Source organism: Rhineura floridana, chromosome 2 (genome assembly GCF_030035675.1).
Source record: "Rhineura floridana isolate rRhiFlo1 chromosome 2, rRhiFlo1.hap2, whole genome shotgun sequence".
Lineage (NCBI taxonomy): Eukaryota > Metazoa > Chordata > Lepidosauria > Squamata > Rhineuridae > Rhineura > Rhineura floridana.
The window spans coordinates 2,035,977-2,061,157 of NC_084481.1; the positions used below are offsets into that span (position 1 = coordinate 2,035,977).

General features: G+C 42.5%; 1 protein-coding gene across 2 annotated transcripts in view; it reads right to left on the reverse strand.

Moving 5' to 3' along the window:
* Positions 1-4,881: 4,881 nt before the first annotated feature.
* Positions 4,882-25,181, reverse strand: part of SUCLA2 (succinate-CoA ligase ADP-forming subunit beta) — a 28,969-nt gene continuing 8,669 nt past the window's right edge. Inside the window, exons 3-11 of one of the 2 annotated variants that reach the window (XM_061607577.1) lie at positions 20,436-20,535; positions 20,041-20,203; positions 18,864-18,992; positions 17,082-17,220; positions 15,791-15,952; positions 15,558-15,700; positions 11,391-11,511; positions 8,145-8,233; positions 4,882-5,597 (exon numbers count right to left, since the gene is read on the reverse strand). In XM_061607577.1, coding sequence (XP_061463561.1) covers positions 5,523-5,597; positions 8,145-8,233; positions 11,391-11,511; positions 15,558-15,700; positions 15,791-15,952; positions 17,082-17,220; positions 18,864-18,992; positions 20,041-20,203; positions 20,436-20,535 — 1,121 coding nt within the window. In that variant the 3' untranslated portion in view covers positions 4,882-5,522. The remainder of the gene's footprint in view (positions 5,598-8,144; positions 8,234-11,390; positions 11,512-15,557; positions 15,701-15,790; positions 15,953-17,081; positions 17,221-18,863; positions 18,993-20,040; positions 20,204-20,435; positions 20,536-25,181) is intronic. The other variant, XM_061607578.1, reaches the window with a different exon arrangement.

Genomic DNA, 25,181 nt, shown 5'->3' on the forward strand with positions numbered 1-25,181 from the left:
CTGGGAGGAAGGGCGGGATATAAATCAAATAATAAATAAACAATAAATCAATAAATTGTATAGATCTCCACACAAGGGTGAGAGCATTCCTTTTCCTGAAGCAAAAATTATGTATGTATTGTATTTAGGCAGGTATTAAATAACTTTTTCAGACCCTTTAGCGGAGGTTAAAGAGAGAATATTATGTTGTTTTCAGACCCTTTGGGTGAGGCCAAAGAGAGTAGTGTTTGTACAAATAAGTGTCTGTCTGTTGTTATTTTATATATTATTAGATTTATATCCTGCCCTTCCTCCCAGTACGAGCCCAGATGAATGCTTACATGTATAACTATAAGCACTTGTTAAAGAAACTTGTTAAAGCTAGCTATATGCCACATTAACCATGTGATATAAGTTAAAGCCAGCTATGTGCCTATCTAACCCATGTGATGTAAGACACAGCCAGCTCTATGATTGTTGGCATTGTACATCCTGCCTACAGCCAGCCATATAGACCTGTTTAACCGTTAAGCTACTGGCTAAGGGCAGATGCTTCCTATAATTATGTGTGCACAGTTTCTGCTATGGCTGAGGCCAGCTGCTTGTATTTCTAGTCTGAACCAGACCTTAGTATAGAAATGAAGAAATATATTTTGATTTTCTGCTGTGGAGTCCTATTTTATATTTCCCGATACATCCTCAGTCCCAAGGGGAACTTGGGTAGGATTTCTTTTTCTAGGTTTACTTAGCTAGTCATACACTGTTGATAACAGGACTCACTTAGGTGAGGACATTTGACATATAAGACTCTGGGTATACATAGGTCTAGGGAGAACATGTAAAACCCTCGTTTCCATGCATCCGCTAGATAAGGGTCCAGGCGTAACAGGTAGAAACTATGAAGGGACCACAAAAATGGAAGCTCTGAAGAGGAAATCTGATAAACTGCAGATATAACATGCTGGCCTACATATCCATCTAAAAGAGCCGAGAAACCATTGGTATGAATATAGAAAATGTGTGTCTTCAATCTGACAGTATTGAGAAGCAGGGTGAGCACAGAGACCCCTGTACCTCAAGACTAGAGAAGGCATAATCTTAATCGTGGCACAGTCATTCGTTGACAAAGAAGCTGGTATAGAGTCAGTGGCAGAGAGCTAATAGGAAAGGCAGTCTGTCATTTTGTAACTTTTGTAGCCTGGGTTGAAGAGACTAATGAAGACATGAGAAACAAATTACAAAGAATGAGAAAAAGATCCACACATTGCCAGTGCTATAAGCTAGAAATCTCACTGAGGCACTAACAGGGAGCCTCACAAAAGGGGACTCCACAGAAGAAAGGAAGACTATTTCCAAGAGATTTCCAGTGAAGTGCCACACGGTTCTGGTGATGAAAAACCTCAAAGAGGATGAGATGCTGCTTGAGAAACAAGCCACTCTGCTGTGAATTACTCCCAGGAAGGAGACAGCAAAAGAGTAATAATCAGTGAAGAACCCGGTGTGAAGCACCTACATGCCTGAGATGGTGCATGAGCATAACTGCATACAAAATAAGAAATGTTTGGAGACATACCCACATGTGACCCTGTTATATGGAAAATATGTTTTATTATTTAAAATATCATGACTCTCCCCATTTGGTTGAAACTTCCAGCACCATCTTGCCAAAGGCTGCTTCCATGGGAGCTTGCAGGTACCTCTTGTCGTGTTGTGTAAAAGTGGATGGAGATGACTATGCTGCTGCTCTGCAAATGTCCATGATGCTGGTGTTTTTTGCCAGTGCAGCTGTGGAAGCCGCCACTCTAGACAAATGGGTAACATGTCTAGGAGGTCTGAAATGCTGTGCTTCATAAGCCATGGATATGCAGGCCCTGATCCATTTGACCACTGGAGGGGCCTTCTGTCCCAGGGACGTAGGATGGAAAGACACAAACTGAAAATCTGCCTGAAATGTTTGAATCTGTCAATGTAAATTTTGGGTGCTCTCCAAAAATCTAATTTGTGCCAGGCGTTATCTAAGGAATGGGAAGGGTGGTGACAAAAGAAGGGAAGGATTAGCTCCTGGACCTTATGGAATACAGAATTCAGTTTGAGAATAAATGCCAGGTCTAGGCATAGCACTACACTATTGTTACGAAAGATGTACAAGTCCTTGCTGGCTGACAGGGCACTGAGCTCCTAGATTCTTCTTGCTGAAGTAGTTGCAACCAAAAAGGCCACTTTAAATGGCAGAATGCAGAGAGGCACAGAACGTAGTAGCTCAAATCGTGGTTTGATTAGGGGACCAACTCCACTGCACAAATCTGGAGTAAGTGGTCCATGGCTTGTGGCAGCATGGCTACTTTTTTTTTAGATCCAGAGACTGGAATGAAGTAAAACCTGCCATGAGGTGTTCATGTGAGTTCTAATTTGAGTCCTTCTGTCAGTGTGTTCAGTACCCACTAGTCTTGATGTCTGCCTCCAAGCATTAACAAACAGCTGGAGTCAGTCCCCTATCTGGTGATGCTTAGTGTCAGAATTGTCCTCTGTTCTGTCTAGGTTGAGCTGGACATTAAAACCTGGTTTGGTGAACCTTGTCCTGTTCCACACTGGCCTGGAGGACCTGAAGTCTCTGAAATAAAAGCTGCCACGTTGGGGACAAAAGGAATAAGGTGATTTTTTAATGTATTCTCTTGTCTGTTTTTTTGGAACCTGAAGGCATAGCCTTTTATCCTTAGCCTCAACCAGAATCTCTTTCAATGTTTCTTCTCCAAACAAAATGGCTACCCTGAAGGGTGTTGAGGCTACATTAGCTCTAGAAGCTAGGTCTACTATCCAGTGAGACAACCAGAGAATCCTGCAGGCTACTACATTGGCTACCATGTTTCTCGAAATGAATATATGTGTATTCTTTGATGCATTAGCAATCAGTTCTAAACCTTTGGTAACTTTGGCTAGCCAAGTCTGAACAACTTATTAGCATCTAGCTCTGGATCTCTTTCATCCACATAAGGTTAGCTCTAGCTACCATATATAAAGCAGCGTTGGCTTTATATGCCATGCTGGCTACTTCAAAATTCCTCTTAAATTCCTTTTCCCTTGTGTCTTAAGTGTGGCATTATCTTCTTTTGCCACAATAGTTCCAGAAGCCATATTAATAACTGGATGATCCACAAGAAGAATATTCACAATATCTGAATAAGTATAATCCAATTTGTAATGTGTGGCTGCACAGCCAGAGGATTTCTTACTAGTGAGAGGCTGCCCACTCTGCTATAGTAAGTCCCTTAAAAACTGCTACTAAAGACTCCATCTTTTGGGCCAACTTATTAGTAGGAATAAACTCTGCCCCCACAAGAGGTGTCTCAGTTGGATTAGCTGAGGAGGGTTTAAATCACAAAACTGAGACAGCTTTAATAATTAACAGATTGTAATCTGCCTTCTTCAGCAATCAGTTAACATTTATTACCTCAGGTTCAGAAACAGAGCTCCACTGCCCCTCTTCTTTCTCAGATTCCATCCTTGCATTCTGGTCCTTGGGAATGGGTGCCTTGGGTAAGGGTGGCACAAAGGGCTGTGCAGGGGGATCTACCAGTTGCATTGGTAAAGTCTTTGTCTGTTCAGCCCCTTTAGTTAAATCCCTTGGATCTGGTGAATCCTAACTGGATAATTCAGAAGAATGAGCCTTTTTCTTACTTTGCCTCTTCCTGTTTGCTCTTTTACTCTTCCTTTTCTGCTTAGAAGGAACAATATCAGACAGGGAAGAATCAGATGAGGAGGGAGGAGAGCATTTATGCTTCTTCCTGAATTTAATCTTTTGTACTATGGCTACTTTTTCTCCTTCAGAGCTGAACTGCCTGCTTGAATCAGTGCCTGGGTATTTATAAGAGAAGCTGGGGCAACCTGCAGGTCTTTTCTGGCCGTTAAAGGCTTAACAACTGGCTCCTTAAGAATTGCTAAGCTTGGGTGGGAAACAGAGCTTTCCACTGACTGCAATGGATCCTGCGAAAGTGCTGTATCATGCTGACCAGGGATGTGCTGGGGCAACATCTGGTGGTCACTTGGTGCACGCCACTCCAAATCCAGAAGTGTTAAGTGGCATGGTTGCAGCTGTGGTATAGTTGGGAATGTGACCCATGATGGGTCAGATTCTGATTATATTCTCAGTCTCCTGCAGTGTTTGCCTCAAAAACACTGTTTTCAGCAGTTAAATGCAGCACCAGGAAGCCTCCTCCCTGACCACAGCCACTTTAACTACTGCCTCTTGAGCACATTTTTGCTTCCTTGTGGACTTGTGCTGCACTAACTCTGGCGCTGGCTCCTTCTACATTTGCAGGCAAGCTGCTGCAGAGGTAGAAGAAATGGCCTTCTATTTAGTCTTGCCCATTGGAGCTATCAAGGGGAGAGGGCAGAGAGACCGGTAAGTTTGAAACAAGGGAAGGGGAGAGGGAAGGGAATCCACAAGGAAGAGAATAGATGAAAAGTCTCAAACAAGTACAAATAGGGCTGAGCTCAGTAAAATCCAAGGATCAAGAGGAACATCTGCACAGGGTGAGGAAATTAACTGGAGAGAGAGGAGGAGCTGAGGATGTGGCAACGATTGGTCATATGGTTTCCTGCCTGGGTGAGGGTGAACACATAATAACCCACTGTAGGCTGGCTAGAAGCATTCTGCTAGGAAAAAGTAATTTTTGTGGTACAACTATTGCAAAGACATCATATGTGGAACACTTTGTACACTCTAAAGCACTATAGAAATGCTAAGATTGTATTATAGTAACAGTTTCACAATCCCATCGATCTTGGTAACACAGTGGTCTCTAACTACATTTTCATTTAAATGTCAAGATGTGAAAGAACAATGCTGAGATCTTTGAAGACATTTTATTTGTTACTTTAAAGAATACTATGTCTGTCCTGTGCTAAAAGAAATAAGCTTTTATTTGTTCATATACAGAACTACATGATACTTTTAAATTAAGTACCAGAAAATCATGAAGACAGTATGTTTTATAGTGATTAAACTACAATGTTCAAAGAGTGGTTGCTTTAGAAAGCACTGGATGTAAAAATCCACTGTTCATAAATAGTGAGCAGGATGCTCAAGTTTACTCACTGTACTGCAGGATATAAATGTCTTCAATATATATTGAATGCCTCAGTACATTCTTTTGTTTTGCCATCGTATTCCTTTGTGCTGCATGAATCATTCTCTCAGTAGCCTATGAAAGTTGCACAGTGGATACTTGCTATTATATATGCTAGCTAGACTAATTGTTAGGAACACCCCCCCTTTTAACTTTAAGGTTGTTTTTCCCAAAGCAAGTATATCAAGAACATCTGTTTCAGCAGCTGTAAACTGAAGGAGAGGGCAACTAAGTAGATATTAGCATTAACAATAGTTTGACAATGAACATTTTAAATATTAACAGAATGATGATACATGTGTACCCATCAAGCAAGTAAAACCCCCACGCACACACAAACAAAGGAAGAAATAATTGAACAGTACTTTAGCCAACAGAGCACGCGGGCTTTGAGGACATGAGCCATTATGTGTCTGATCAAATTGGCAACTGAAACTTAACATCCACTTGAGCTTGTTTTGCTAAGGTTACTATTTCAGAGAGTTTCACAACCTACAAGACAAAAAAAAATGATCTTGAGATATTCTGCTTCAGTAACATATCAACATCAATTCAGCTTGTGCAGATGAAGCTGTAACAATACATCATTTGGGTAGTTAACAGCATGAATAATCATAAAATGCTATGGACAAACCACAAGGGAAAAAATGTATGGCTTGTAAAAAAAAAACTCCAGAGAGAAGCCATGTCAGTCTGTTGCATTGAAAAATGAAGTCCTGTGACTGCTTAAAACCATGGTAGGGACCCTCAGGCCTGGGAGCCTGATGTGGCCCTCCAAGCCTCTCTATCCAACTCTTTGGATTAAACTTCCTTCTCAGACAGTGTCCCTATTCTTAGGCCCCGCCCCCTCACCAGCCCTACTTTGCACTCTCACATATTTTGCCTGGCTGGAATGTGCCCTTGAGCTCTGAGATTGCCTTTTTCTTACCTGGATGGAGGACAGAGAGATACGTGCAAGTGTGTTCATTCCCCTTTTGCCTCCGGCCCCACCCACCACTGGCATGTGGCCCCCAAAAGATAGGCCAGAAGGGAATGTAGCCCTTGGTCTGAAAAAAGACTTCCCACCCATAACCAAAACATATGGTTCCCAGGCGGTCTTCCATCGAGGCACTGACCAGACCTGACTCTGCTTAGCTTCAGCAGGGAGCTGGCCTTATGTGCCTTCAGACCACAGCCTGGGACCTAAATTTACAATAAGACACTAAAACTAACTGTACCCAACCAATAACCCCCCCTAAAAAGACATTACTATAGATGAGATGGGTCTTACAAAGCCTACCAATACCTGAAGCCCTGCAAATTAAGGACCAAAAGCCTGGGTAAAAAGAAAGGTTATTGCCTGGTGCCTAAAAATATATAACAATGGTGCCAGGCGTGCCTCCTTGGTGACAACATTGCAAAAGCGGAGAGCCACCACTGAAAAGGCCTGTTCTCATGTACCTGATTTCCAAATTCTTGGTAAATATGACTTCCCTAATCTGAAAACTACTGCTCCTTAGTTGCTTCTGAGGCACATTTGCATCAGACATAAAAAGATCTTCACGAGTTTTATTCAATGTGTGTTCAACCTATGGCCATGTGACTACAGATGGCTAATCTGCATACATGTAGTTTATTCTTGAAAAACGGAGAGTAACATGTTATTACAGGGTCTTCTGCATGTCATCCCAGCAAACCTTTGCTGCTTGAAAGGCATTCCATTACCTAGACAACCTGTGATAGAATACTGTAACCTTTACATTGCTGCTCTGCTATTCACACAGTAGAAACAAGGCATTTTTGGCTCTGAAGTAAATATATATATATTTTTTAAAAATCAGTTGCTCAAAAATATACTGCTGCTGCTCCAGTTTATACAGAAACGAGTCCTACAGGTTTTCATGGGGCTTGCATCATGCTCTGTGGGAAAAAAATACTAGTTCTAGCTGGATTATTAAAAATATATAAGTAGTCCACCTGTGCATAGTTGCATTTTTAAAAATTAAACAGAGCAGACTTCAAAAATTGAATAAAGATGTTAACAAAGTCAAACATGTTCACGAACACCATTCTATTTAACAAGAGAGGGAAAAGAAGGGTGAAGCAATAGGAACAGAACAATAGCAGATACCATACAAATTGTAAGTCTCCAAAGAGAAACAAACTAAATTAGTTATTCCGTAGCAAGCAATTAGGGTCTCTTACGACTATTTGCTGAGCCTGTCGCTTTCTGGCTACAGAGATACTGCCGAATGAAGTAGTGAGAACAAAAGGCTGCAATTCTCTCTCTAAGCTTTTAATTCACACTACCTGTTGTCTTCCATTCTCCCTCAGAATCACCTCACAAACTCCTCCTCCTCAGAAGCTCTTTACAGACATAAAGGGTTGTTGCTGCAAGCATACTTAAGTTTTTTATTTAATTCATATCCCGCCCTTCCTTCCAGAAGGAGCCTAAGGCGGCAACCAAAATACTAAACATACTCTAACTGCATTCACCAGTTCACACAATTATATGTGCATTCTTCCAAAGCATGGGCAGCAGTATGCATTATCTGTACCCTGAATCAAGTGGGATTCTAGTTATATGTTTACTAATCAAGTACAAATATATGTAGACAGCAACTGCCTTCCACAAGTTGGAGGGCAACCTTCAGCAGCAGGGAGCCTTCTGTATTTTTGGAGGGTTAGGGTTAGCCTAACCCCTGGTCCAAATTGCACAGAAGCATCCACAACTAGAGAAGGCTCCCTGCTGCTGAAGTATGCTCTCCAACATGTGGAGGGCAGCATGCATGCAACAAGGATGCGGTGGAACTAGACAGCCTGCCCCCTCTCTCATATGATATAGAATTCTGTGATTAAACTGAACACCCCAATAGTGCTTGATCCTTACAGCACCCAAATGTGCATACATACAGCATGTTGTATACTACATTATGCGAAGAGTCCTATAACATTAAACATGTAAGAATGCTATTTCATCCTAATGTAGAGTTTAGATAAATTAGCAATGCCTGCTAAGAATGTTACAGCAAGAATGATTACAAATAAATTTTATCTCACCATTTTAGCAGCTTCATCCAAGTCATCACAGGCAAGTATTTTCAGACCACTGTCTGTTATTAAAGCTTTAGCGTCATCAACTCGTGTACCTGCAGTTAGATTTTATATTTCAACAGGTTATTTCTGTTAATGTTATCCAACACACTCGACTTGGAACACAGGACATAATAACGTACAGCAGACAATATGGCCTTGTTGAAGCAGCTACCATTTGCCTTACAAGTGATCTTTTCAGAGTGACATAACAATATATTTTAAGGCCAGAGTGAGTGTTAAGTTGCTCATGAGGCCAAAGCTTTGTCAGTATTGGGCTTTGGTAGTTGTGAATCTGATTCCACTCATCTAAAGTCAGGAAACTTGTCTCTGTCATCCCACCTCAGCTTCCTTGAACACATCAGCAACTTGACTAATCAGAAACCTTCCCCCCGCTACACATGTAGACAGACTTAGGTAAAACAAGGGCAAGAAACCTCAATTCACTATGTCCGTCCTTGATCCTGGAAGACAATGTGGATTGAGATAATAAGATTCTATCTTAATTACCCAATGATATTTACAACAGAATATAAAAGTATTATTTCAAGTTTGGGAACCCACAGAATATACCAAAGAATATAGACCTACTTTGAAGTTATCAGTTCACACTTTTAAGCAACATGCAAGGGTCAAGTGGGGCCACGCTAGCTCGCTAGACCTCCAGCACCTGCTAAACAGGAGCAGAAACTCATACGCAAGAGGCCCTTTTCAGACATCCACACTCAACACATGAATGTGGGGTGGGTGGGCACATATGCAGTATTGGGGTGGGTTTAGGCAGTATGGCCCTGCTCTAGGCTTACATGTTCCTTGAATATGAGCTTTCTAGGTTCTGAAGAGGGCTTTTGATTCTTTTCCCCGGTACTATACTGCTTACTCAATAGTAGCCCTTTAAGTGGTTTACAAAGAAAAATGTAAAATATTTTTAAAACATTTTTTAAAAGTTAACATAACATTTTAAAATGTAACAAAATCTGCAATTTTAAAATAATTAAACATAACAACATTAAAATTTCATGTCAAATTGCTTGTAAAAATTACATGGCAGGGTAGGCTTGCTGAAATCATTGTTTTAGCAGATACTGAAAATACAGCAAAGGTGTCACCAATATTAATGGTCAGGGAGCTCAAAAGGGTAGGTGCTGCTACACTGAAAGGCTGGTTCTTTTCAAGGGCAGATTGAACATTATGCGGCACTTGTAAAAGTGCCAGATCTGCAGATCGAAGCAGTTGAGTGGGCACATATGGAGTAAGACAATCCTTCAAGTAAACTGGTCCAAAGATGCTGAAGGCTTTATATACTGATAGCAGCACCTTAAATTTAGCCTGGTAACACATTGGCAGCTAGTGCAGATCTCTGAGCAGGAACGTAATATGCTGACAGAGTCTTACTCCTGTCAGCAATCGTGTTGCAGCATTCTGCACGAAATATAGTTTCTGGAACAAACGCAAGGGCAGCCTTGCATAGAATGTGTTGCAGTAATCCAGTCCTGAAGTTACCAATGCCTGAACTCAAGCTATCCCAGTCTAGGAATGGCTGCAGCTATTGCACCATCTAAAAGGCACTCCTAGCTAGCAAGGTTACCTGGGCCTCCAGTGGCAAATCTAGATCCAGAAGCACTCCCTGGACTTCAAACCTACTCCTTCAAGGGGAGTGCGCACTCACCTAGCAGAGTGCAATCTCATCTAGAGCAGGCAATTGGCCAGTTTCTTGGACACAGGAACCACTTGCATACAACGCTTCTGTCTTGCTGGGATTCAAGCTCAGTCTAGTTTCTCCCATCCAGCTGACCATTGCATCCAGACACCAGTCCAGGGCCTGCACAACCTCCCCCAGTTCAGATGTTATGGAAAAATAGAGCAGTGGATCATCAGCATACTGAGGGCATCTTTCTCCAGAAGTCCTAATGACTGCACCCAATATGGATATTAAATCGCATTGGAAATAAAATAGTATCCTGAGGAAGCCTATCGTTTAACTGCTGGGAGGGCAAATGCTGCACTCTGGACTCTGCCACGTAGGAATGTCCACAGCCACCCCGACACAGAGCTCCCAATTCCTGTCCCATGGATCTGATGCAGGATATCTTGGCTGACGGCATCAAAAGCCTCCAAGAGATCTAGAAGCAGCAGCACTGTCACACTCCCCGTCCTACTGCCGGTAAAGGTATCACGGCAACTAAGCCCAGCTTGGTCCCATGGCCAGGCCTGAGCCCAGCTTGGAATGGATCAAGATCATCTGCACCATCCAAGGATGCCTGCAGCTGCCCTGCCACAACCCACTCCACCACCTTTCCTAAGAAGGGGGTATTTTCCACGTGGTTGGCAGTTAGTTCAAACCAATGCATCCAGGCCTGGCTTCTTTAGAAGTGGTCGTACCACTTCCTCTTTCAAGGCAAGAGGGACCATCCCCTCATGCAATGGAATGTTAACCATGCTCTGGACCTGACCAGTCAAAATCCCTCTGTTAAATTTAATAAGCCAAGAGGGACAGAAGTCAAAAGGGTACTTGACGGAGCATATGGTTGCAAGCACCTTGTCCACTTCATCAGGCTGCATAAACTGAAACTGATCCCACAATACATCATCGGGTGTGGCATCAAGTACTTTGATTGGAACCGCAACTGCAAAGTCACTCCAAAATCAAGCAACTTTTTCCTCAATGTGTGCAGCCAGTTGATCACAGTGTGTCCTCAAAGACTCTAGCTGTCCCCCCCCCCCGCAAGGGGAGTTAGCAACCTTCAGATATCTGGAAGAGCTCCACTGGTCAGCTACTAAAGGATGCAATGCAAGCTGTGAAATGCATCCTCTTCACTGTCCAAACTGTCACACAGTAGGCACTTGCACCACTTGTGTTCTAGCCTTCATCAAGCTTGCTTTTTAGTCTGAAGTGCTCCAGAATACAAATGAGCCACTAGGGCTCTGCACTGCCAGCAAGGATGCTTGGGAGTCATCATGCCAACTACCCTTCTCATCTCTCCATTCCATAGCAAGACTAGGGCTTTGACATGATAATCAGCTTCTTCTGCTGGAAAATCCCCCATCCACTTCCATTGATCTTTGGAGATGGGCCATCCAAATAGGCCCTCCACCCTTGCAGGGGGGAACTGCTGCCACCACTTCAAACTTCACTAGATAATGGACCAACTATGACATTTGGAAACCAGTAATTGAGATATATTTGAAGTCAGCAACATGTAAATTGCTCACCTTGTAACCGTACGACAATAGGTATTTTGAGATCCAAATCTTTTACTGCCATAATTATACCCTGCGCAATCACATCACATCGCATAATGCCTCCAAAAATATTTACCAGAATCGCCTGCACCTGTGTAAAGAAGCAATAAACAAGACTGTAAGCTTAACAGGGAACAGATTCCTTAGTCCTTCTACTTATAAGAAAATAATTTGTTTTAAACAATCTTTATTCTGCAAAATAGTTGCCATTTTATCACATGTTGCTGCAAAAGAATATCATCAGTAAGTTTTTGGATTTTGCAAATGCACCTTCAGAGAAGGAGATATACACCTCACATATACACACATGCGTGCAGCAGTTTTTAGAAGAAGGGAGCAGTCATGAGAGATCCAGCCCAACTGCATAGATAGTCAGGGTTTTACTTACCTGGAACCCCCCTTAAAACAAGGCAACTATCTAGGTTCAGGGACAGAGCTCATCCCACAAGGATGGGAAACTTGATGTGGCCAGCAGGCTGGATTCTTTTGTGGGCCAACTTTGACAGATTGGTGGAATCACCCACCTGTCAATCATTTGATGTCACAATAACGCAAGGTGACTGACATCTGTCAAAGTTCAAAAGGGATCATTAGCAGTGACAGAGATCTCCTTTGAAGGTGCGCCCCCAGGACCATCTGCACAGGGAAACAGCACTCCATTTTAGAAAGAAATTTGAATGCAAACCGCTTCAACACAAGGCAAACAAGCCCCGTGACTGCACTAGGGAGTTACCAATACACCAGTCCCAGTGGGACCTCCTGTCAGTGTTGACAGCTGATCAGCACTAACAGAGAAGCCCACTTACGCAGGACTATTGGAAGTTCACTTTAAGCTGCCAATTGTTCCTTTGTGGCCACCTCTGTGTCTGCCTTGCACCTGACATCACGTATGACAGCAGGTGAGTCGTGGTTTGAGGAGCATGGCCCCTCAGGCCAAATTGAGTTCTGTGCTGGGCCTAATCGGGCTCATAGATTGGAATTTCCCCTCTGCTGATGTAGAGAATTAAACTTTCAGAGTGAAAAAACAAAGAGGTCAAAATTTACTAGATTACAAGATTAAGACTGCAGTCCTAAACACGCTTACTAGTGAGTAAATTTCACTGAACATGTAACCAGTCATAAGAACATAAGAAGAGACTGCTTGATTAGGCCAAAGACCCATCGTGTCAAGCACTCTTTATCACAAGAGCCAACCAGATGCTCATGGGAAGCATGCATCCAGGACCCAAGTACAACACTCCTCTCCATTCTCAGCAACTGGTCTTCAGAGGCATACTGCCTTTGACAGTGGAAGTAGAACATAGCCTTATCATCCATGAATTGATCTAATCCACTTTTCTTCAACCTTGGATTCCCAGATATTGTTGGACTACAACTCCCAGCCAGCTTAGCCAACAATGATGAAAGCTGTAGCCCAAGAACAGTTTGGGACCCAGAGTTGAAGAACAGTGGTCTAATCCTCTTTTAAAGCCAGCCACATTTTAAAACCATCCTCTTGTGGGAGTGAATTTCATGGTTTAAGCTACTGTATACAATGTGTGAAGTAGTGTTTTTTTTCAGTCCTGAATCTTCCAGTATTTAACTTCACTGAATGTCAACAAGTTGTAGTATTATGACACAGGGAGATAAAGTTTTCTCTATCCACTTTCTCCACACTATGCATAATTTTATATACTTCTCTTATGCCTCCTCTCTCACACTTTTCCCTCTATCACACTTCCTTAGGACCAGGAGCTCATTGCACCCATCCGTGACTTCTGTCCAATGGGCAGATTGTTAGAGTTATAACTAAACATGCAATACACTGGAAAGTTCCCGCACCACTGCTGGCTTTCCAACCGTGTTAATTCCTATAGCTTATTGAGTTGGCTTACTTGGGTTCTTCAGATATGTTAGGGCAAAGAACAGAAGGGCAAAGTAATCTTCCCCGGCCTCCTTGCCCTGCTGCTGATTTATTTACTGTGTTAGTCATTTTTCTACACAAATTTGTGCACTCAAAGTGACTTACAGTTGATTAAAATTAAAAGTAAAAGGTATATATAATTTAAAAAAAAGATATAAGGCAGTGGAGCAACCCTTCTTAGGAAGGCTACACAACAGAAGCCCTCCAAAAGCTTTCCAAAGTTAAGAACCAAATGCCTGGGAGAAGAGAAATGTTTATGCCTGACGCCTAAAATGGATAATGATGGCACCAGGCGCACCTCTCTGGGGAGAGTGTTCCACAAACGGGGGGCTGCCACTGAGAAGGTGCATTCTCGTGTTGCCACTGTCTGCATATCCTTCGGAGGGGCACACTAAGGAGGGCCTCCGATGCTGAGCGCAGGGTCTTGGTTGGTACATATAGGGAGAGGCAGTCCTTGAGATTTGGGGGTCCTGAGCTGTATAAAGTTTTATAGGTCAAAACCAGCACTTGGAATTGAGCCCGGAAACTAATTGGTAGACAGTGTAATTGTGCCAGAATTGGTGTATTGTGCTCAAACAGTCTTGTCCTGGTGAGCAGTCTTGGCTGCTGAATTCTGCACCAGCTGCAGTTGTCTTCAAAGGCAGCCCCATGCATTGTAGTAATCTAACTAGAGATTACCAGAGTACAGACAACAGAAGTCAGGCTATCCCTGTCCAGATATGGTCGTAAGTGGGCCACCAGCTGAAGCTGATAGAAGGCACTCCTCGCCACTGAAGCCACTTGAGTCTCAAATGACAGTAGTGGATCCAGAAGTACTCCCAAGCAATGTATCTGCTCCTTTAGAGGGAGTGTAACCCCATCAAGAGCAGGCCACAACCCCTCCATCCTGTCTAGGGAAAAGCCCATTGTCCAGATTCAGCTTCAGTTTATTGGCTCTCATCCAGTCCATTACTGAGACAAGACATAGGACTAGCACATCTACTGCCACACCTGGAGATATAAAGGACAGATAGAGTTGTGTGTCATCAGTATATTGCTGACAACATACGCCAAATCTCTGGATGACCCAACTCAGCAGTTTCATTTAGATGGTAAATAGCATGGGAGATAAAATCAAACCCTATAGAACCCCACATTGTAGGCTCCACAGAGCCAAACGATACCTCTCAAGCATCACCCTCTGAGAGCAACTGTCCAAGTAGGACCAGAACCACTGCAAAACAGTGCCATACACCCCCAACTTGAACAGCCCCTCCAGGAGAATACCATGGTCAATGGTATCAAAACCTGCTGAGAGATCAAGGAGGATTAAAAATGACACACTCCCTCTCTATATCTCCCTACATACATCATCATACAGTGCCACCAAGACAGTTTCTGTGCTAAAACCGGATCTGAACCCTGACTGAACCACCTGTTTGCTTGATGCTTTGTCAGTTGGGGCTCCCTCTAGCTCATGGAGTGGATCATTCGCTAGGCTATTCTAAATCTGTATGCCTGATTAGATCCCCGCAACTTCTAAGGCAGCCAGTGAGATCAGGTGTGGCTCAAATTCCTGAAAGTAGGAATTTGAAGAGCCTATGGATTTAGGCAGTTTAGCCCTCTGGGAATGGGGAATTGACAATAGGAATTGATTAAGTGGTGAAGTGAAGAATGGGCAGTGAGTTAGCTGGCAAATAACTCCCTGTGGAAGATTTCTTCTTTCCTGTGGAAGATTCTTTTTTAATATTTTTTTTAAAAACTAATATTTATACTGAACTTTCAGCCAAGTCTTTTTTCACTTAAAACATTGGTTCTTAACCTTTTTTGGGGTCACAAATGCTTTTGAGAATCTGTTGAGATCTATGGACCCCCCAAAATAGATATATTTTTAATTGCATTGGAAATTGACTTTTTCTGGCACCCAATTCACATATCCCTGATGCCCATCCATGGACCCCAATTAGGAACCCCTGACCTAAAGAAACCTACCTTTTAAAAAAAGAAAAGAAACCTCAACCAAGTACTGAGGCTTTTAAAAGTGCAAGTTACCTCGGGGTTTTAAGTTGTCACTTACACTCTAGATTTGACCAATTGAACTATCATAGGATTGTGCTATAAGTGGTCAATAAGTTCCCTGAGAAAAGAAAGATGCTTGTTTATAGAACAGTAATCTGAATTTCAGACCACTAGAAGTCCTCAATAAATAAATATCAAGTTACATGGAGAACTCTAAACAGCAACTGTGTCCTTACCTTTTTATCTGAAGTAATCAGTTTAAAAGCCTCAGTTACTTGCTGCACGGTAGCACCACCTCCAACATCAAGAAAATTTGCTGGGGTGCCTCCATGGAGTTTAATTATATCCATTGTGGCCATTGCAAGACCAGCTCCATTCACTGAAAGAGGGGTGGAAAATTAGAGTAAGAACTATTGCAAGCATCAATGCATCAAGACTTGAGATGCTATATTTAACATGCCCAGCATACCAAGACATCCAATGTTTCCATCCAATCCTATATAATTGAGATCTGCGTTTGCGGCATCCCTGTCTCTCTTGTCTTCTTGGGTCCAGTCCTGCAGGTCAAAGATTTTCTGCTGACGATAAGCCGAATTGCTATCAAAATTTATCTTTGCGTCCATACACATCACTTGGAAAAACAAACAATTTACATTTAGACCCCTTAATGCTAAAAATATTAACTTCCCAAGTTATCTATTTGACCCAGCCTAAACACACTACAGGAGCCAGTGTGGTGTAGTAGTTAAGGTGTTGGACTACAAGCTGGGAAGCCAGGGTTCGAATCCCCACTTAGCTGTGAAGCTCACGGGGTGACCTTGGGCCAGTCACTGCCTCTCAGCCTCATGAAAACCCTATTCAGAGGGTCACCGTAAGTCAGAATTGACTTGAAGGCAGTACATTTACATTTAAACACACTAAAGATTAAGGTAGCAGAGTCCTGAGGAGGTTCAAGAGAGTGGGGGTAGAAGGTGAGGAGGAGGAGATCGTATTTTTAAATTATCCTCGACATGTAAGACTCCCTGCAAGCAGAAAACAAGCCTAGCTCATTCTGTTGTGCTACAAATTTTTCCTGCCTGCTGTGCCGGTTTTGTACTTGTAGGAAACTATTTAAAGGAGGCAAATTCAAGAGTGGCATCCCTCCCCCATTTGCAGCCTGAAGTGGTATACTACACTTAACCTTCGCATCCTGCTGCATGTAAAGGCCATAAAAGTTGTGGTATTCCTCTAGTGGAGTTTATGGTCTCATAGTAAGAATGACCTAGAATTTGCCTCCTGTAAAGGTAATCATTACCTTTAAACCTCAAGATTCCCATAGCCAAGGACATAAGCATGATGAAAAAGCCAGGAAAAGTGGTGTGTGTGGTGGTGGTGGTGGGGAGAGGTTGCTATACAAAGTTACAAATAAGGGAAACTGAACTGATTGTGTTTCCAAATGAACAAACAAAAAAGAATTATGTCAAACATTACACTGACCAAATTACTCTGAATCTTGACACAGTACTTGAGATTCCAACCATCACCGACAGACTTAAAAATGTGTTGTCACTGCAGCTTGTACAGCAATTTGAGGCATAAGATTTCTTTTGGACAAGACCATGACATTTTGAATACATTTTAAACAAGTACACCAAGTTAGTTTTTTAAACTTTCTTAGTGAAACTTGAGCAAAAACTCTGATATGCTATTTTATAATTCAGTTTATAAACTTCCACAGTTCCCAATTTAAAGTCAAACAATTCCAAAAGAAAGTACTTTACCAATCCCTGTAGAATCTTCAACCATGGGGTTAATTTCTACCATAGTAGCATCAAATTTAATGAAGAGGTCGTATATCTTCATCATATTGTCAGCTGCTTCATTTACCAAATTAGCAGGAAACCCCATCTTCTTGGCCAGCTAGAACCAGAAAACAAAAGGGTAGCAGGAACCTTTACAGCATGTCAAAAACTAGATTCACTCAGAAAGAACGACCACACACACATTACAATCACACTTCAAGCTGCCTAACATATAAACCAGATATGGGAAACCTCCCTCCCTCCCTCCCTGAGGGCCACATGCTCTCATAAGGGGGGGATAATGTGTTGGGGGTCACATGCCAATGTGGGTCTCAAAAGCTAGCCACTCTGCACTCTCTCTCTCATCCACACATAACCATAATCCATTCATCCACTCACTCTGATTGGGTTGGTGGGTGGGTAAAATCCAGATCAGGACTAGGGGGGACTTTAACTCTTTCCCCTGCTGCAAAGAGCCCTTTACTCCTGAGGCCTCCCAAACTTGCAATTTGTGTTGGAATAAAAGTTCCTACTGAAGCAAATGGGTGACACTCCTACCCCAAGACAGACTGAGGGAATGGGGGGCTGATTAGGACCCCAGCAGGGAACAAAATGTTTTTAAGACACCCTCCCCCCATTATCCCATACTAGGATTGGGCACCCATGCCTACAATTAGCTGTTTTTCCTTGCTAGCCAGCAAGGAGAAAAGAAGCCTTTCTCTCTGCAGTCAGCATAGAGGAAGAGGCAAGGCAAAGGTGGAATGGTCCTGTAGGCAAGATGGGAATCATCTAACAGTGGGATCTAGCCTATGGATTAGAAGCTAATCTGTTAATGGTGACATCAGGCATGGGAAAGGTGGATGTGGTTTGGCAAAATGGGCCCACTTTGCCAAACTCTTGAGCCCTGGCAGGCCTAATCATGTTCATGGGCCAGAGGTTTCTCCCTCCGGGATTATACACTTAATAATCACCTTCCAATTCAATATGGTTTAAATACAAGCCATATAGGCTATTTAACCCAAAATTGTATGAGTTGGATCCAGATCTGCTCTTCCACAATCTTCCAACAAGCCTTTTAAGTTGAGACCCATTCCAGTCTGTGTCTGTGTTAGAATTGCTTTTAATATGTCTTTTAATATCTTTAACCCTTTTTTAAAAAAGATGTTTTTAAAGTTTTTTTTAATGTTTTTAATGCCATAAGTTGTAGTCAACTTGGAGGCACATAACAACAACAACAACATTGTTTTGTTTTAATTGTATTTTAAGTTCTTTTTATGATGTTTTAAAGTGTTTTTAATGTTTCTGTTTGCCACTCTGGGCTCCTGCTGGAAGGAAGGGTGGGGTATAAATAAAATGGTAAAATAAATAAATAAATGATAAAATAAATAAATAAATAAATGGAAAGAGAAGCGATTTGGATCTAGCAGAGGCTCTTGTTGGTTGGATGCTGCTGTGAGCTGAAGGGGGTGAGGCAGTTTTCAGTCATTCCCCCTCTGGGCCCCCTGTGCCAGCCCCCACACTGTTCTGGAGGCCCTTCAACCCTAAGGAACAGATGCTTAGGGGCATAGGAAACTGTCAAGGGGGAGCGGAGAAATGCCCACCTATTTCCACCCAGCATTCACTTCATGAAGTTCTGCTCCATGCAATTCTAGATCCAAACCATGTCGCATTAAGATAATAGAAGATCCAACACATTATCTTTTAATTAAACAGGTTATATGCATACTGGTTATAAACAGTAAACAGTACATATTTCAGTACCCTGATAGCTTGCTCCTTTTTTATGCCTTCCATAATGTCAACAGGTTCCTTAGCTATCGCATCAGGATTCTCCACAGCAACATCTTCAATATTGACACCACCCTGGGAACTGCCAATGAGTACAGGGCCCTAAGAAGATAAACACTTTTCAACAAGATATTTATACAGTCCCAAAAATATTAAAGTAATTTTGTAACACATTTATGAACTGTAGATTGAAAATTAAAAATTTAGATATCACATAGAAAATTATTCATTTACGCACCTAGGAGAACAGAGTAACTCATTAATATAGCTTTTTTTGTCAATAAATAAAAACTATAGGTGTGATAGCTGGATATTTACAAGTCCCTAACTTCAGTCTTGGAGACTCAAATGCTATCAGATCAAGCCACCTACTAAAGACCAGCTGCTTGAAAATATTCCAGTTAATTTGGTTGAGACAGTTGGAGATATCACTTGCATTAGAATACCTTAGTTATGTGCCTGTGAACTTTCGAGTTTAATGAAAACGTTTATCCTTTGGGGAAGGGAACAGGAAAACACTCAATTTTTTTTAAAAAAAAACCCTTGTCCTGAGAAACACGTTATTGAAAAAAAAAATAGCACCACTGCCCCCAATCAGAATCAGTAAATTTTTAGGAGAAATTATTAGTGATTTGTGTTTTGGAGCAGCACTTGAGGAAATATCTAAATCATTTAATTTTTAATAATGATGGTAAACTAAGGAGGACATTTTTTTATATAGGCAACCAAACACATTAGTAGTTTAGTATCAGCAAGTGGTGCATAAGGTAAGAACTTGAAGCCACTTCCACAGTTTTCATTTTATGAGAAAATCATTTTAATCCAAGCCAAAGAAGATTTCCCCTCCTTCTCTTCACCCACCCACCCCCACGGAGCCCCAAAATTTGCTGCCACTAATAATCGAACCTGGATCCAATTTTGGCTATAAAATGGCTATAAAATGAAAATGATAACCACCTTCTAAAGACCAACTAAACAGCATTGACAGTGTTTGATAGAAGAATGCTTCCTCAACATACTACAATACTGGCAAATCAAAACAAAAAAAGATTTTGCCAAGATTGAGAACAAGCGTACTATAATCCATGTTTTTCATTACAAACTCATTCTGAAGACAGCTTAAGAGCATTTCTCCTCAAGATAATAATACCTGAAATGATCGTTCCATAGTTATTGCAAAATAGTACTCTCTCCTTGGATATCTGCGCTCACAGATAAACACTTGATTGCATATCCTGCCCTTTTCTCCTGTCTGCTTGGTATACAGTTTTTTCCCAATCATTTTGGAGGAAATCTCTCTTGCTTCTTCTGGACTAAAATAAAAATAGTGTTCAAGACAACAGAAGTACTAGATCATCATAATATCCATGTTATTCAATCTACTACATCAAAAAAGCAATCAAGGGCCTAAATTAAGTTAGAAATTCAGCTAAAGTAATATTTCAAGCATTCTTGCTGAAATAATTCCAGCAAATGGCTGTGTATAATATACCCCCATGGGCTAATTTTTTGTTGCCTTGTTCATGAATTAGAAACTCAACTTACGAAAAGACTATTTTCACTCCTCCTTTAAGGCCACCTTCAAAGGTTCCTTTTCCTCTACCACCAGCTAATACTTGTGCCTTTACAACAAGGTCCTTTGTACCTGGAAAAGAAGGAGGGTAGACAAGAATTGTTTCAAACTAAATAATATGCAAATACTGTATAACGTCTTTTAACATTCTTTTAAGGCAGATCAAATTTTTAGAAAAGAAAAAAGTTTCTTTGCAGTAGTCAAGAGAAACATTCCTAACATTATGGTATTCTGTTTCTTGCTCTTCACAGCCCATATTCACATGCAATGCTAAGCCATGGTTATAACTCACAGGTTTAAAACTAAACAACAAACCATGGCTTATGAGCATGGTTTGTTGGTGGTTAATAAATAATTATTAACCAGGGTGGGGAACATTTTGTTCTGGCTCCATGGATCAGATCCTTATCAGGACCAGCAGCCCAATCTGCCAGGTGAGCAGGCCACCCACCTATCATATGCCATCACAATGTCATGTGCAAGGTGCTCTGAAGTCCCGGAGTTGGGACTTCAAAGCACCTTGCACGGCACTGCTATACAAGTCCCCCCCATTGTTACAGCAGGGGATCTCATGCAAGTTTGCATGGAATCCCCTGCTAAAACAATGGAAAAACATCCCTTCTAGTGGAAGATTTTGATCCACAATCCTCCTTGTTTCAGGGAGGGGTATGCATCAGAGGCTCAAAGAGGAATGCTGGGCTGCTTGAAGGCACTTTTGCAAAGGGCTTTCACACAGCCCTCTTTTTGTGTGTGTCTTTGGAAGAGGACTGTCAGCCCTGCAGAGACACTCCTTTGCCCTTCTCCAATCAAGACCAGGGGCTTCGATCTTGCGTGTGCTGCTCGTCAAGGGGAAAGTCCCCCACAGGGAAAGTCTTGAAAAGCAGCAGAGACTCATCTGTGGGTTGCAGAGTGGTCTGTGTATAGCTCTGTTGAAAGCACTTTTGCAAAGGGCTTTCAGACAGCCTGCCCCCTGCTCCTGCTTGAGTCTCTCGTTTTCAGAGGTTCAATCAGGAATGCTGGGCTGCTTGAAGTAAGCAGGATTTAACCTCCATGATTAGCTGATGAGCAGGGATTTAATCCTTCTGCCTTGGCTGCCCAAGCCTGTTGCCTACTAGGAGCAGGTGCATTCAGCCAATGCAGGATTTAATCCTATTCTCCCACCCATCAGCTGGTGGGCATGGTTTGAGGGAAATAGCCTTGCTGGCTAAACTGGACCCCCTAGTGGGCCAAGATTGGCCTGCGGGCCAGAGATTACCCATCTTTGAAATAAACCATTGCTTAATGTTATGGAAGAACCAGACCACAATATTCTAAACTGCAATCATTAATTAAAATAACCGCCTGAAACATACAAACAACAAGATCTGGGAAAAAACCCATCTTTAAATTTCACAAGGAGGAGTAAACAGATGCACAATTTTATTATGTACATGATTTTTGATTTTATTTTTGTAAGCCGCCCTGAGTGCCCTATTATAGGGTAGAAGGGCGGGATAGAAATATTTTAAATAAATAAATAAATAAATTTGTGGCCTGCATAGTAACAGATTTTTTTTACAGTCCCCAATGCTTTGCTTATCAGCACAACTCCATAATCAAGCACCAAATGTAGAGTTTATAGTTTAACTACCATCAGTTAAAACTTGCAAAAGTCAAACATAAAAAATTAATCTCTTTTTGACCGTATTTCCATCCCAATGCACACCAAAATCACCTATATCCATGGTTCTCCAATTAGAAACTGAAGTAGACAATGATTTAGGGAACAAACTCATTTCCCAGATCCCAGGCGATGGTCTGAAGGCACATGAGGCCAGCTCCCTGCTGAAGCTAAGCAGGGTCAGGTCTGGTCAGTGCCTGGATGGGAAACCGCCTGGGAACCATATGTAAGCTGCCTTGAGAAAGGCGGGGTAGAAATGTAATAAATAAATACATAATCGGGCTTCAGGACTGGACACGGAACTGAAACAGCCTTGGTTGCCCTGGTGGATGATATGAGGAGGGCATTGGATAGGGGAGAATATACCCTCCTCGTCCTCCTGGATCTCTCAGCGGCTTTTGATACTGTTGACCACGGTATCCTTTTAGATCGCCTGGAGGGATTAGGAATAGGGGGCACTGTTTTACGGTGGCTCCGTTCCTATCTTTCAGACAGGCATCAACGGGTGGCATTGGGGGACGAGGTTTCAGACCCTTGGCCTCTCAATTGTGGAGTTCCACAGGGTTCTATCCTCTCCCCCATGCTATTCAATATCTATGTAAAGCCGCTGGGGGCCATCATCAGGAGCTTTGGGCTGCGGTGTCACCAATATGCGGATGATACTCAGCTCTATCTCTCATTCAAGTCCTCACCAGAGTTGGCTGTGGATACCGTGTCCAAGTGCCTGGAATCCGTAAGTGGATGGATGGGAAGGAATAGGCTGAAGCTGAATCCCGACAAGACCGAGGTGTTGCTCGTGGGAGATAGGAAAAGGTTGGGAGATATAGACCTGGTGTTTAATGGGGTAAGATTACCCCTGAAGGACCAGGTCCGCAGCCTCGGGGTCGTTCTTGACTCCCAGCTGTCCATGGAGGCTCAGGTCTCGGCAGTGAGCCGGGCAGCTTGGTATCAACTCCATCTGATACGGAGGCTGCAACCCTACCTTCCTGCCCATCTTCTCCCATGGGTGACACATGCCCTGGTCTCCTCTCGCCTAGACTACTGTAATGCACTCTACGTGGGGTTGCCCTTGAAAACGGTCCGGAAATTACAGCTGATACAGAATGCGGCAGCACGTTCAATTAAGAACGGCCGTCGCCGGGATCATATCACTCCGGTGTTAGTAGATCTACACTGGTTACCAGTTGTTTACCGGGCCCAATTCAAGGTGCTGGTGTTGACCTTTAAAGCCCTATACGATCTCGGCCCAGTTTATCTGAAGGAGCACCTCCAGCATCACCAATTATGCCGCCTGACAAGATCAGCCTCACAAGACCTTCTCTCGGTCCCACCAGTTAAAACAGCTAGGCTGGTGCGGACTAGAGAGAGGGCATTTTCGATTGTGGCCCCCACCCTCTGGAATTCCCTTCCTTTCGATCTTCGCCATGCCCCCTCCTTGATAGGTTTCCACTGAGCCTTGAAGACCTGGCTGTTCAGGCAGGCCTATAAGATTGCTGGGGTGGGTTAGTTTTTAATGCTGTTGATTAATGTAAGAGGGGTGATTAGTTGATTATTGAGTGTGGTTTGTACTGGTTTTATATTGTATTTTATTTTATTATGTCAATGTACGTCGCCTAGAGTGGCTGTTAATTCAGCCAGATAGGCGACTCAGAAATAAAATTTTATTATTTATTATAAATAAATTTCCAGCCCAATGTACATTGATTGCTTAAGGTGGCAGAATACTAGCCAGATTGTACCTGTTAGCTGTCCAGAACTTATGTCAGGTACTCTCTACTTTCTGCTTGGAATATCCAGAGAACATCCAGCCCCCAAAACAGATTTTTTGCTTCTTTGAGGGTCGTTCCCACAGGGCATTTGAAAATATGGTCTGACACATTTGCTTCTTTCTTGTGTATCTTCTTTCTGAGGCCCAGGAGAAGAAAAAATTCTAGCATATCCAATGGCCTTTAGACTGGACAGCTGGACAGCCACCTATGGGGTATTAATTGGGATTCCGGCATTGAGCAGGGGGTTGGACTCGATGGCCCTTCCAACCCTACGATTCTATGACTTTTTCCATGAGGATTTTTTTTAATTCAAAAAGGGGGCAGCAGCATTGAGAATCCCTTCTCTAAAGGAAGAGCCTGGAACCAAAGAGGCTTTGTGTGGCACAGCAGCATCTAAGCTGGATGATATTCCACGTAGACAGACATCTATGAGTGAAATTACACATCAGTCTGTGACATGTTTATGCGTTGCATGTGTGTATCATGTAGTGAAAGCCAGCTGTAGCTTTCAAGCTGTGTTTGAAACTGGAAAAAGAACCTGGCTTGTTCTAAACTTGGAAGTCACAGTTTTCTGGTTTGGCTGAAATGGTAAACTATGATTAACTGAAGATTTCCAGAGTTAATCATAGCACACCAAGAAGGGAGGAGGGAATGAGCAGTGCAAGGACAGAGAATATGTATGTAATGCTCTTACATATCTCAGGTCTTAAGCTATCTGATAGAGGGTCCATAACTTAGGGGCAGAGCATTGGCTTTGCATGCAGAAAGTCCCAGGTTCAATCCCTGGCATCTCTAAGTAGGGCTGCCAGTCAGTGCAGACACTACTGAGCTAAATGAACCAATGACTCAACTCAGTATAAGGGAGCTTCCTATTTTCCTACGATATGTCCAAAGTGGGTGCAAGAAGGCAATTAAGTGTATGCTCTGTCCTCCTCTGCCAATATATAGGGTGAAAATCTGGTTGGAAGAGGCACAGTAAGGTTCAACGCACAACTGAGAGCAGCTGATTTTGAAAGCAAAAGACAGGAGGAGCACCTTGAAAACAATGCAGTGATTACTAGAAGCCAACATGGATTTATCAGGAACAAATGCTGATTTGCAAGCTATCTAAACATGGGGGGTGGATCCACAGCTGGTTACAGAATTGTACTCAAAGAGTGGTTATCAATGCTTCCTTGTCAAACTGGGGGGAGGTAACAAGTGGGGAACCACAAGGCTCGGTCCTGGGCCCAGTGCTCTTCAACATTTTTAGTAATGACTTGCATAAGGAAGAACAGGGAATACTTATC